At 45.0% G+C, this 14,629-nt stretch overlaps 1 protein-coding gene across 5 annotated transcripts in view; it reads right to left on the bottom strand.

The window, feature by feature from the left end:
- Window positions 1-517: 517 nt before the first annotated feature.
- The window catches only part of SSH2 (slingshot protein phosphatase 2), a 239,099-nt gene continuing 224,987 nt past the window's right edge, over window positions 518-14,629 (bottom strand). For 3 of the 5 annotated variants that reach the window (XM_032848455.1, XM_032848454.1, XM_032848459.1), the window contains 3 exons: window positions 14,054-14,254; window positions 5,727-6,561; window positions 518-2,761 (listed from right to left, as the gene is read on the bottom strand). In XM_032848455.1, the coding sequence (XP_032704346.1) occupies window positions 698-2,761; window positions 5,727-6,561; window positions 14,054-14,254 (3,100 nt within the window). In that variant the 3' untranslated portion in view covers window positions 518-697. The remainder of the gene's footprint in view (window positions 2,762-5,726; window positions 6,562-14,053; window positions 14,255-14,629) is intronic. The other 2 variants (XM_032848457.1, XM_032848456.1) reach the window with 1 other exon arrangement.

The following is a 14,629-nucleotide window of genomic DNA, read 5'->3' as shown; positions in this document are numbered from 1 at the left end:
TTTAAAAATCATGTGCTGGGTCGGGGGGACCTATTTACTTGGTAAGTTTACAAAGCCAGCCATTATCCTGCCTTTCGGTAATGATGGACTCAGGAATCCAGAAGAAGTGGCTTCTGGAAGACCCTCCCCCCCCCGCAACTTTGAGAGCAAAGCAGAACCTGCCCGCCTTGGGAACTCTCAGTGGGCCCAAGGCTGAGAGTCCGTGGACTTGCAGCGGCCCTTCAGCTCAATCCCATGCATCAGGTCTGAAGCCCAAACCATCATCACACAGGCCCAGGGGAGCATTTCCGATTTCCAGCTTCATCCCCACCCTCCCCAGCTACTTCCTTCCTCAAGCAAGTAAGCAAGCATGCTTTTTCTCGGAGGGCAAATGAGGAGCAGGTGGGAGCTGACTGAAAAACAGCAATTTGCCTTTGATAAAGGTGCTCTTTGAAAATGAGTATTTTTTGAGGTTTGAGTTTTCTAAAAATAAAAAAATGCTAAAATGGTCTTGCTGTCTGAATCAATCTCTCTTTTCCTCTTTCACGCACACATACACAGAGGGGGGAAAAAAACCAACCCAAACCCTGCATGCGCCAGGAACAGTAAAATGACCAAAATATTATAAAATTAACCCATAAAGTGCATGTTCCTTACATATTACACCTGCCCCTTTTACAGACATTTCTTTCAGAAAGTCACATGTGTAGGCTCAGAATCACATGGTATTATAGAAGGGGTTGGTTGTCCGTTTTTTATCATTTGCTTTTTTAAGTCTCCTAAGGGGGTGAGTTCGGCCGTGCTGCTGACGGGGCGCCACAGCCAGCCCTGGAGCTGGGCCTGCACACTGCAGTCCCTGGGGTTGTGGCAAAGGAAGGCCTCCTTCAGAACTAGTCAATTCGGGTCCTGCCCTGGGGAGCAAACACTGCTGACTGTAACCAAATTCTTTGGCATACTGTACGATGGGCTTCTCCACTGGCTTGCTCTGCGCGATACACTCTGTTGTTTTGAGCTGTTCTATAAAATACTTGGTGGGCTCTAGGTTCTGGGGGGCATCTGGGTTTTCTGAGGGCTCCTGGGCCTCCATGGCGTGCATGCCTGTGTCCGTTCTGTTGAAGGGCTGAAGCAGCTTGAGATGAGGGGGATCAGAGGAGAGAGGCTCTCTCTCCGATAAACAGTCTTTACAGAGGTCCAAGTAACCTAACTTGGCGAGGGAAGCTGAATGCCTCATTTGGGATGGTTTGGTAAGCCCTCCCTGGCAAATCGCTCGGGACTCGATTTCTTTAGTGCGCTCTTTCACCACACCGGGGCTATGGCTGAGACCCTTTATGCTGTCACCACTAGAGCTGTGTGGGAGTTGACAGGCTACAGGAAGTGGGTCCGGTTTTTCTTGTAACTCCTCAATATTGTCACCGAGTTGGCTTAGGTCTTCTCTAGTTAACTGGGAGTCCTCGTATGGCACTTCGTTGCCACTGGAAAAGGGGCCCTCCTGACTTTCTTCCCAGCTACCCTGCTCTGAAGAGGGCTCGTTGTCTGTGGTGCTGCTTTGCTCTGTGAAGCCTTCCAGATGAACTACAGTCTGGGGATGTGCGTGATCCAAGTTGGCAGATGGTACATGGGTTGTGCGACTGACAAAAGGTGCTCCTGTTTCCGGGGCTGTCGACAGGCTGTCGTCCCAGGCTTCAGGGCTGCTCAGGGTGGAGGTCAGGTCAGTGGGACTGTCGTGCTCAGGAGGGGAAGAATGAGGCAGAGGTAGCACGTTGGGGTGCAGAGGAGCCTGGGTGGGGCCCAGAGTCCTGTTCAGATTTTCATCCAGTGCACAGAGGATGGGGACCGAGTCCTCTACTTTCGCTTTCCTCAGTCCCTGCTCCCCACTCTTTATGCTGGTGGCTCTTTCACCCCCTGGCCCAGGATGACTGGGGGATGGAACCACGTGGGGATACTCAATGATTTCCACCTTCTTGGGAAGGGAGAGAGGGGCTGCCTGTGTCTCAGATCCCTGGCATGAAACCACAGTCCTCTGCTCCTTCAGGACTCCTTCCTGCTTTGTTCTAGTGTCTGACCCTGGGCGCTCTTGAAACTGCAGCAGCTCAGGTGCTGGACCAATGGCTACTTGCTCAGACTGGGGTAGTGAGCCAGCTTCCGACCCACTGCACTTCCCTTTGCCCTTGTTAATCTCTGGTTCCTTGGGGACAAAACAAAGTTCAAGGCTAGCTTCATCATTCTTCCCTTTTGGTGCTAGGTCTGCCACAGAGAAATCATTCTTGGAATTCTTGCGAATGGACAATGAGGCACAACCAGGCGCGGCACCATGGTGCTCTTGCTCCTGTCGCAAGCGCTCTTCAAACTCCAAGGTGGCTCGCCTCACGGACCCAGGGTACCACTTGGCACCTGGGTGCATTCCAGGGCCCCAAAGTTCTTGTTCCTCCTCAGCTGGTTCCTCGTCTTCCAGCTCTGCAGTGGATGAGTGTGTGGTTAGGCAGCCTTCTAGGTCCCACTTCCCTGAGTCTTTGGCTAGTTCAGGCTGGGCTGTGTAGGAAGCCTCACTATGCTCCAGATTTCCAGGTTTGTTCTCCAGGGCCTGGGCTCTCTCAAGTGGCAGCTCATGGATGGTATGCTTCTTTGGTGTATGGCATGGGTTAGACAGGATGTCTCCTTTCAGTTGAATCTGTCCGACTCCTTGACTGATGGATTCAATCTCAGTAACGATTTCTTTGACTGAAATTGCATTTTCTGAGTGAGATTGCATGAAGATGTCTGGGCTGACCAGTTCTGAGATTGCCTAGGGAGAAAACAGTGAGATGGTTATGGCAAACCATGGTCTAATAAAAAATGCCAGATGTTTTGTTTACTAATCATCTAATCTGGGAGAACCTTCTGGCTATGAGGACACAAATCGTCGAGTGCCTGGGACTCTCCTTTGTCCATCTGTGTTGTCACAAAAGGAAAAAAAAAAAAACCAAACAGATTCATCAAAGGAAGACATACAAAATTTGTTACAGCTTGTATCACTGTCTACTAAACTTTTGTTCTGTTTACTCAAAACAGAATTCCAACCCTTGCTCCAAAAATGCAGAGTGGATAGTCTTGGAGGTTCCTATAAATCTTTTTTTTTTTTTTAAAGATTTTATCTATTTATTTGATAGAGAGAGAGATCACAAGTAGGCAGAGAGGCAGGTAGAGAGAGAGGGGAGGAAGCAGGCTCCCCATTGAGCAGAGAGCCCAATGCAGGGCTCGATCCCAGTACGCTGGGACCATGACCTGAGCCGAAGGCAGAGGCTTTAACCCACTGAGACACTCAGGCGCTCCCCCCCTTTTTTTTTTTAAATTTAAGATTTTATTTGAGAGAGAGAGAGAGAGAGTGCACACAGGAAAATGGGGAAGGGGAGGGGCAGAGGGAGAAGCAGACTTCCCACTGAGCAAGGAGCGGGATGCAGGGCTTGATCTCAGGACCCTGAGATGACACCCAACAGAATGAGCACCCAGGTGCCCCAATCCTTACTTTCCTAACACCATTAGCCTTCAGAATTTGGGCTATACTGGGGTAGATGAGATTTTTCTTCTCTGGCCTATCAACTCCCAGTTTGATTCCAACCTAGTTCAAGGGGAAGTTCAAGGGAAGAGTTCCACTCAAGGACTTAGTGACCACCTTAAATATGCCCAGTGTTAGGGCAAGATGAATGAGGTTATCATCTGATGTCGGATTTGGAGACTCACTGCTCTCTTCTCTCCTCTGTCCTGCCAGCTTTCATCCTTACCCTCCCACTCTTGGCATTCTCTTGGCAGTAGCATTCCAGCATGTGAGGGCACTCTGTACCTGATCACACGATTTCCAGATTTCACATGGCTCCTTCTGGGAAAGGTTTACTTGGCTTATGGAGCCACATGCCTAAGCAAACTTAGAAACTGTGACTCTCTGATGTATTACTGTTCTACCAGTTACAAATTCCTAGATGCGTTCAGGACGAGGCAAAAGAAAATTAGCCAATATAAAACAAAGTCCTATTGTTAAAAAAAAAAAAAAAGGTAAGAATTTCAAAATCTGAAAATGGCTTTTGGATATCTCTTAAAGTGGCATTTGACAACCATCAATCTACTTTAATATTTTGTTCATTTATTTACTTATTTAGATTTTATTTATTTATTTTGAGAGACAGAGAGTACGAGCAGAGGGGAGGGGCAGAGGGAGAGAGAGAGAAGCAGACTCCCTGCTGAGCTGGGACCCCCCCCCCCCCGCCCCAGGACCCTGAGATCATAACCTGAGCCTAAGGCAGACACTTAACTGACTGAGCCCCGCAGATGCCCCTACTTTAACATTTTTATAAGCCTTCAAAGTGTAATATTTCCCTAGGAATTGTTCTGATCTTTCTCCTTCAAAAGAAAGTCAGAGCTAATACAAACCGACAAGGTCAGTTACACCTTTAAGAGAAATCTGCTGGGACATTAGGCAGAAATAAACTAGCCAAGACTGGGAGAGAAGCCCAGCGGGCCCAGTGTGTGCACAGGTTGTGGAGAGAGTACTCATATGACGAGGGACTTTGCAGAAAAGCTATTTCTGTCAGAGCTGCTATACCCACTGGTCCAAGCATTCTGATTTCCCAGTCAAAATGAAGCAAAGACATAACCTTTGGGGAGAGAAGAGGGAAGCAGAGGCAATGACTGCCCTAGGGTAGTTAGAGAGAAAAGGTAAGTCATGGCCAAGGTGGTAGATATAACCAGACAAGTAACAGGAAATGCAAAAATGGAGTCACCTACCCTGAAATCATTAAGTAAATCTGTCACCATTTACTTCCTAACTACTATATTATACTGATCTAAAATACCATTGTTTTTAAGATGCATCCCGATTTCAGAAATATCAAAATGAGAATAAGAGTGAGTCTTAGAATTGGTGATACACAGTTCTTTCCCTGGTCTGAAATGGCTCCTAAGTGCTCATATGCCACAGAGAAGAATCTTCAGTCTGTCTGCCCTCAATCATTTCCCAAAACTATCCCTGAAGTCTTGGATACCACGGGTCTGAGATGAGGACCAATCCAGAAACATTATTAATAGCAAGAACTCAGCATGGGTTGCTACCCTGACAACCATTTACACATGTCTAGTCTTTGAATTTTCTAAGACAGAATTTCCCAAACAAATCCCATCTCCTCAGAGAGACACAGGTCTTACACAGGCAGTGTGTAACTCCCAGGCACTTCATTATTGGTAAGAACGGATTTGAATCACAGAGGTCCAGGGAGGGGACCTCTCCTTGTACAGGCAGGACATTTGTTTTGGCTAATCTGCCCCCACTCAAATCCCCTCTCAGAAGTGCTTCCAAAGACACCAAAAGCTTGGAAAGATAAATTCTTCAAAATGCAATGGATTTAAAAATTTTTAAACCTGGGGCGCCTGGGTGGCTCAGTGGGTTAAGCCGCTGCCTTCGGCTCGGGTCATGATCTCAGGGTCCTAGGATCGAGCCCCGCATCGGGTTCTCTGCTCAGGAGGGAGCCTGCTTCCTCCTCTCTCTCTGCCTGCCTCTCTGCCTGTTTGTGATCTCTCTCTGTCAAATAAATAAATAAAATCTTAAAAAAAAATTTTTTTTAAACCTTAAGTTTTCAAGGAAAGTCTCAGCCACAGTCTCTCCCATACTGCCTTCCTAAATCTTTAGGAATTCGAAAATAAAATGAACACAGCAGAATCCCAAATACTTCGTCTTCCAAAAGAACTTCATTAGCTAGAGAACCACTATAAAGAGTTTTTACCTTTGACTGTTCCTCATCTATTGAAGATTCTTCAGATGCATGGGGAGTATTACTCAAAGAGCTGCTTCTCTGGTCATCAGCTGTCCCTTCGGAAGGGGCTACTTCCATCACTGATAGCCGACAGCTCTCACTTCTTCCTCCACCCAGTTCTTCCATCCTTGAGTGGGAAAAAGATCGGGACCGGGTTTCTTGGGAAAGCTCTACAAACTTTTCCAGGGCGCTAAAAAAATCAATGCGATCCGTGCTGAAATCTGAGACTTCAGCCTGGCAACTGGGTTGGGGGCTCGGTGATTCAGGATCAGGGGACATGGGAAGGTCCTTCAGGCGAGATGTTAATTCTTCCAGAGGCAGTAAGTGCACGTTCACATCTGCTTTCAGGGCATCTGTCTCCAGATCTTCTACTGTTAAGTCTGGGAACTTGTTGGCAATTTCTGGGGCCTGTCCAGGTTGGATTAAGGCTTTGGATGCATGGCAGTTGTCAAGAGGGAATTTTGATTCATTGAGACAACACCCTGATGAGCATCCATTGATGTCGTTTAGGTTTAATTCATCTTCAATCTGTCCAGCATGAAATTCCCTAGACGTAAACTCCAAGCAGATCATTCTTTCTTTGGTACATAGGCCCTTCTGATTTTCATCTTGTGGGACGACGTGTTCCACAAAGACGGGAGGTATGGGTGGGTGATTCTCCATGGTCTTCACCTCGGCAATCTGGTCTGCTGAGGTGGTGATCTCCTTCTTGTTGAGTTCTAGCCCTGGTTTGCAGATGGGTTCATGGTGGTCTGAGAGGTCGCTATCTGAATGAGATCTCCAGAGCTTGTTATGCCGCTGTTTGCTGTGGAGGACATACACAGGAAATGCCTTACTCTGGGGTTTGTGAAGTCAGTCAACACCCTCCCAGGAAACTGCTCCCAGATAAATTTAAATCTTAACCTGAAAATTGCTTGGTAATACCCAATGCAAGAAGTAGGCAATAAACATTTGTAAAGATGCTCAATTTAACTAAAAGCAAAAAGCAAAAACGAAGCAAACAACAATAAAAACAAATATGGGATCTGATTTTTCTACCTACCAGACTGATAAGAGCTTAAAATGGTTGCTAGCAGCTAGTGTTGATGATGGCATGGTCAAACAAATCTTCTCATATACAGCTGGTAGGAATGTGAATTTTAGAGATTCTTTTTTTTAAGATTTTATTCATTTATTTGAGAGAGAGAGATAGTGAGAAATAGAGCACGAGCAGGGGAGAGAGGAAGAAGCAGGCTCCCCACTGAGCAGGGAGCCCAATGCAAGCCTCGATCCTAGGACCCTGAGATCGTGACCTGAGACGAAGGCAGATGCTTAACCAACTGAGCCACCCAGGCGCCCATGGAGAAAAGTTCTGATGGGATGAGATTTCATTTCAAACCATGTAACAAGGGAGCACATTTCCCAAAGCCCTAGCCAAAAAGAAAAATGTGGCCCTGTGGCTGGTCAGATCAGGTACCCAGGAAACAGGTCCCTGGATGTGGCACTTAGGGTGTGGTTTCCACGACTCACAAGTTGATGAAGAATCACCTAACTGCAGAGTGTAATGGGAAATAGCCCAAAACGGCTTCCCGAAGGCTCAGGGCCACGCCTGCCTGTGAGTCTCTGCCGAGTCATGCGCCTGCACTAATGTGAACCCCTGTTTGTTCTCAACTCTGCACCTGCTCTCAGCTCCCCCTGTCTGTCTGCTGTTGGGGTGGGGCTCTCTCTGACTCAGGCCCGCACGGCAGAACGGCGCTTTTCCGGGTAGGGAACAGGTCATTCTGTTTAAGAAGACAATAGCTGGGAGGTAGGTAGGGTTTTCACCCGTTCCAAGCTGCATGAACTCCAGTCACCCCTAGGAGGAGACAACATATCACACATCCCAAACGAGTGAGTGACTGTGGGGAGGGGCAAACTGAATAGTTGCATAGGTGGGGCCTGAACCATACCCAGTGATCAACCCAGGCCACATGCTTCCCTTTAAAGTTTCTTTTATAACTAGATACTCTTGGTTCCTGACCTACACACGTGGCTGTGTTCTCCAATTTCTAACCCTCACCTATCATGAGGATGTTCAGACCTGCACCAACTCCTTTCAGCCCCCAAGGCAGGACAATTCATGTGATGCAAAGGACTGGGAAGACATCTCAGGCAGTAGCTGTTCTCACCCTTCTAAAAATGTAAAAGAACAGCTTTTTTTTTTTTTACCAATCAAGAGGCAAATGGGACTTTTCATGATCCCAAGAACCTTCCAAAATATGATTTTTTTTTTAAATTTATTTGACAGAGAGAGAGAGAGATCACAAGTAGGCAAAGAGGCAGGCAGAGACAGAGGGGGAAGCAGGCTTTCCACTGAGCAAGGAGCCCGATGCGGGGCTCGATCCCAGGACCCTGAGATCATGACCTGAGCCGAAGGCAGCGGCTTAACCCACTGAGCCACCCAGGTGCCCCCCAAAATATGATTTTTTAAAAACTGCCTACAAGTCACTAATCCATTAGGAGGGAATGAGAACGAAATTATGCTAACAGGTAACAACAGTGTATGTTTCAGAGGAAGTGACTGCCATTACAGCTCCTTTGCCCAGCAGGGATCTCCTTCTCTTCCTGGGGGAGATAATCATCAGAAAATATTAGGTCAGGGCTCGGAATTAAACTGACACCTACTTGTAAAGGAGAAAGAAAAATCCCAATCTAAAGATAGGTCTGATTCTGTTGCCTCTTTCGTTTTTGCAGCAAGAGCAGCCGGAAGAGGGGTAGGCAGCTAGCTCGTCCATAGAATCAAGACACTCATTACCGCGGCCTTGGACGCACTGCTTCTCCAGGTGCCCCTTCCTGTTCTCCCTCTCCCTCCTCCTAAATCAGAGGTTTTAGTAAACTCTGTCCTAAATTTTGTGCTTATCATCTTCTTTCTTCATAATGTCATCACCGTTTTGTTCTTAAGATGCTGTTTGGTTTTGCATGTTGTGAACTTACATAAATAAAATCATACTCTATGTATATATTCGTCTACAATTGCCTTTTGCCTACACTGTTTTAAAGATTCATCAATATGTGCAGCTGTAATTTCAGAGTGTGATGAATATACCACAGTTTATTTACCCATCCTGTTGATGAACAGGTCTGGCTACGACGAACAGCACTGCCAAGGGCATTCTTGCACTTGGTAGATACTCTGGTCTCTAAAAGATGTCATATACAGGAGCGGAGAAGGTGGGTCACAGGGTGCATGTACGCCATCAGTTTCACCCAGTGACACCAACCTGCCTTCCAGTGCGGCTTCTCCCCACGTCCGTTTAGCCTGATATCAGGGATGGATGTAGGACACTGGGTCATATTTATTATTTTAAACTGTTAATGTTTAAATCCAACTGACTCCCTTCCCCTATTTCAGGTAGGCATCAAGTAAACAAGTTGCCAAAAAGAACTTCAGAGTTGGTTTGTGGCCTGGGTGATCCAAAGAAGTCTCCGGGTCTTGCCTCCCTTGAGTGAACTCAGACCTGATATTGGCCTTTTACTGCATAAATGAACAAGACAGAAATCTAAATGACACATGATATCCCATTCTCTTGTCTCCAATTTGCTTTCTTTCTCCTTGTTACATGCTTGGTAAGGCACCATCTTGGTCTGAGAAAGTTACATAGAGGAAAATACTGCTAAAAATGGAGTATCAGTTATATAGTAAAATGAGACTGTTTACGCTACTATGTCTTAGAGGACATTAGACAGCCGGAAGAAAGGCGAAGAAAGAAAAAGCAACATTGAGCATCTTCTACGTGTTGTCCATGGTCCCTAAATGCTTTAAAACTATTTCAGTGAAGAGCCATTAATCTCAATTACGATGCGGATTCATTATCAGGTTCCCTCCTGCTGGTTGACCACTGTGCACCAGTGAACCAGACTTGGATGTCTCCACCAGCAAAGCAAGGGAGTGTAACAGACACCTCTGCCTCCTCTGGCCCTAGTGATAGGGGTGTGCAAAGAATCAAAACTGACATCTATGAAGACATGTGGCACGAATTCTCCCTGGCTACCACCCAGTGTTTCTTCTCTGCCCCTTGTACATTGGAACCTAGTATCACAGACACATGGTCCAGCTTGCAAATGCCTGAAATCTGAACTTGTCTAATGGAACAAAAATCTGCCAGATACCGGCATGATCAGAGAACAGAATAATGAACATGGCTGTTGGGAGTTTAATGGAGGATTTCAACACACACACACACACACACACACACACACACACACACCATCTTCCTATCTCACCCCCACCCCCAGCTATAAAAACATAAAAAATAAAATTAGATATGAATAGTATCAGTGCCTTTATGGTAACCTCCTCTTTAGGCCCAAAGGGTTATATTAAATATTAGCCTTCCCTGGGCTCTTAAAGACATACTGAACTACGCAAAAAGTCCCTTGCATTTCAGACAGGTGGTCACTATTTGGCCCATGGCCTCGCATTCTGATTAAGAGACTGTAACCAATTCATAAATCACTTACAGAGGCCTGGTATCACTTTGGTAAACTCCTCTTCTACCAAGACGTCAAAGCCCCAAGCTAATACCCTCAGAGGGCTGCCACCTCAAGTTAAGTACCCAGTGCCACTAGACAACCATGGGGGCTAAAGAGTGCTAGGATCAGGCTCTTTCTTTTTGGGAGAACCACCCCATGGTTCCTGCAATAAAAGACTGAAGTACCTCCACAGGAAATGGATTTCTTTGCAAACAGAATGAGTGGGATTTTTCTAAGGACTTTCTTCTGGTTACCTAAGCTGTAGAGCTTCCGACAGTTCCAGAAGTCTGGGGCTTCTCTGTTTTTGCTTTTCTGAGCAGGCAGACCCTGGAGTAGTGCTCTAGGGCTGGGCAAGAATCTGCTGGGCCTAGTCCACTTGGCAGCTAGTTTGGCAATAGCCTACAAGTCTGTTTCTTAAAACGAAAACATCGGAGACTGCAGACCCTAATGATTGTATACACAGCAGGCACTCCCACTCTTTCTCCTAACTGGCAGAGACCTGATTTGATTTGGGTATTCACTGTTTCATGGGAGCCCCAGGAGGAGACAGTCTGGAGGGAGGAGTGTAAAGGCAGGCCACTTACTCCCCTAGCTTTCTCCCCACAGGGTCACTTCAGGCTGACTGCGTTCCTTGACTGAAGGTTATTTCTCCTCTCTGAAGGGGCCTCTTTCTCCAGAAATCTCCTTCCAGGCTCTACAAGCTGGCTCCCTCTGGACCTCACAGCTATTAGCGAACAGCTCTTGCTGATACAAGTTCCTTGATTCTACTACAATCCCACATCTTTGTAAAGCCCTCCTCAAATCATCCTAATCCGAGTATGCTGTTTCTTGCTGAGATCCCGATCAATGGAGGTATTCTATTATTTGCACTTGAAAGCAGCCTAAGCAATACCCCTAGCACTAGATTCTAGTTCTTAACATCCAGGAAACATCACAGTACAGGAAATTCCAGGACCACTTCCCATTCTAGTTTCTAATGGAGTTAGTGTGCCTGTGGGTGGTGGAAGGCAGTGGCTGGAGGAAGGAGGAGGGAATAGGTGGCACATGCATGTGTGTGTTTCTGGGTGGCCCTGGAGAACCACACTAGAATAACCCTTACCAGTATACAGTGTTCACTGTTTTTTTTACAATCCTGAGGATCAAGAGGTATATGCAGGTTCCTCTGACTGAGCCAGCCAGGTGCCCTTGTAGTATACATTTATTTATACACATTTCTATTTAAAATAACCCTGTGACATAGGGTTCTTAAATTTTTTTTTTTTTAATTTAAATCCAATTTAGTTAACATACACTGTATTACTAGTTTCAGTGTGACCTAGGGCTCTTGATTTTCAAATTACAAATGGGGTCAGGTAAGGATCAGAACTGTGAAGTAACTCCTCAAAGTTGCAGCAAGAGGATGAACCAGAGATGGAAACCAGATCTATTGACTCCAATTCTGTGGTTTTTCTCATTCCCCAGGGCTTGCTCCTCCCTCCATGAATCAAGCCCAGGAAGGCAGGATAGAACCAAAAGGGAAAGGAAGAGGCAGTGTGATTTGTGGGTTATGCTGCCCTTCTTATCCTCATCTACGATTTTTCTGAAGTTCCTTTAACATCTAAGAAAAACCACATACTCTAAAAAAACCCAACCCAACAGCTTGCAGTAGCCTGAGATTCCAGAATAAATACTGAAATTGGCAGGACACATAGTATCCTTGCTCTCAATGGGTCACGTGAGGATACTGCCTAACATCCGTCATGTGTGTGCCTGGGAACATACAATATTTATGTCTCATCCGACCCTCAGATGCCTCTTTCTAGTGCCAAAAAGAACCGCCGTGTCCTACCTTCTGATCTAATCTAAAAATGTCATCAAAATCTGGCCCCAAAGACCTCTAAATTCTTTTTAAGTGCAGGAGACTTGAGTGAGTATCCTCCCTGCCTCCTAAAAGAATGGCTCAGATGAAATCATGCCAAGTACTGAGTAAACGGGAGGGGTTTTTTTTTTTTAGTGGAAACCATAATGCTATGCTGTGGCCACATTTTCCCCAGACTTCGGGGGTGGGAGGGTGGTCCCTCTGCCTGGATAGGCTGGAAGGCTATTTAACATTTTGTTCGGGGGAAACACAGCCCAGATTCAAGAGTCAAGACCAAGTCATAAGACTCACTGGAGTCAAACTCTGGCACCAGCCCCAACCGCTTCTAGGCAGCCGTGCCTTCATCTGAACAAAACCACCTAGAACATGCACACATGAAAAAAATCAAAGCAAAGTCTAGACTCCACAGAACTTCAGCATCTGGTATCTCAGGAAACTGACCCTTAAACACAGTTTAATAATGCGAATCTCTTTACTTGAGAGCAGTTGAAAGTGGCTTTCACCACCACCAAGGTAAAATAATAAACAATTAATTACTCATTTTATAACCAATTACCAAGGTTATATTATATTATATTATGCTGAAATGAGTAGTTCTTATTGATACAGAAAGATGTTCAAGATCTAGCATTGGGTAGACAGAGAAAGACAAATACTGAATGGTATCACTTATATGTGTAACTAAAAAAGCCATACTCAGAGACATAGAGAATAAAGTGGTGGTTACTAGGGGGTAGAGGATGGGGGAAATGGGGAGATGTTGGTCAAAGGGTATAAACTTCTAGTTATAAGATTAGTAAGTTCTGGGATCTAATGGAAGATGGAGATTATAGTTCATAATACTATATCATGTACTTGAATGTTGCTAAGAGAGATCCTAAATATTTTCACCATGAATAAAGAAACAGCATGTGAAGGAATGGAAGCGTTAGTTAATGTTGCGGTGATAATCGTCTGCGATACATAAATGCATCAAATCAACACACTGGACACCTTCAATTTACACAATGTTATATGACAATTCTATCTCAGTAAAGCTGGGTGGGGGCGGGGGGAAGGATGGTTAAGTGAGGGCTAACTGCAGTGTAACTGTTCAATATGCATTGCTATAGTTAAAAAAAAAAGGAAGACAGTTACTGGGTGAAGAGGGGGGCTGAAGAATAGCTTTTGTGAGAAAATAACCATCAATATATATGGTAAGAGTCAGACCTGGAGAAACACGAAAGATAATGTCGAATACTGTCTGTTGGTACTGAATTTATAAATGATTTTTCTCTCTGTGTTTTCTGCATTTCTGTAAAGCATATATATATATATATATATATATATGCGCGCATATGTGTGTGTGTGTGTGTGTGTGTGTATACACATATATATAACCAGATTAAAAGATTTTTAAAAGAAGAAGAAGAGAGTTATTTTCGGGAAGTGCCTTCATAGCCCAAATTTGATTTTTCACATGACAAAAATTTTGGAGAAGGCTCACTGAAACCAAGCACTGATAAAAAATAATGACTAAAACAGCACCCAGTACTTAAAAAATTTTTTTTTTCTTTTAAAGAATGGGCTGAAAAAATTTCTAAGAACTTCATCTATGCTTAGCATTACTTTGGGAGCAGTAAGTATCCATTTTGATAAGGCAGCGGTGTCTGGCCTTAGAAGATGTTGGGAAATGTTTCTGATAATCAGCACCTACTTGAGAATTAAAGTAAGAAAACAGTATTTCCACCTTTTAGTTTAAATGTCTTTAGTTTAAATGCTTGCTCTTCATACTATTCTTAAATGCCTGCACTTATTTTTGAAAAAACTGGACTGACAGAGGTTTCAACTTTCAAAATCTATCACACATCCAAATTAGGCTGAGAGCTAGCTGCAGGGAAGGACATTTTATCTTGCCCCAGGGAGCATAATGCAGAGAAAATCTGAGAAAGTCACTGAAGGGACTCACCTTGCCAGCAAGATCCCCTGGTACTCTTCCAGTTGTCTCATGAAGCTGGGGTTGGGCTTGGTCACTGTCCGCCTTTCCTTCACGTAGTCATAGGCCCGGTCCAGATTCCAGCCATATTCCTTCATTGCATAGGCAATCACAGTGGAGGCTGAGCGACTCACCCCCATTTTGCAGTGCACAAGGCATTTAGATCCATGTTTCCTACATTGGGGGATTGAGGTAAGGAGGAAAAAGCACAAGAGTGAGTACATTTTAAAAGTTAGGTTCTAAATGTTCCCAGGTCTCCTCTCGCCCTTCCATTTTCTTTCAAACCATCCCACCTTAATGTACTTGTAAATATCTATCGTCAAATGTGCAGGGGGGGTAGGCAACCCTGGCGTACTCAAACAAAATGCAGTGTTGGTCTTAACCCTTTTAAATTCATTCAGCAAACATTTACCAGACAATCACTGTATGTAAGACAATGTGCAAAGTACTGGGAGGCAAAGAAAAGTAAATCTTCCCTAAATGGTAGGGTTCAGGGGGAGAAAGAGATAATTAGAACGTAAAATGGTAACTGCAATGAGTGTGAAGGGG

This window comes from Lontra canadensis, unplaced genomic scaffold, assembly GCF_010015895.1.
Source record: "Lontra canadensis isolate GAN:19392208 unplaced genomic scaffold, GSC_riverotter_1.0 scaffold204, whole genome shotgun sequence".
NCBI lineage: Eukaryota > Metazoa > Chordata > Mammalia > Carnivora > Mustelidae > Lontra > Lontra canadensis.
This window is presented reverse-complemented; position numbering and strand designations above follow the sequence as displayed.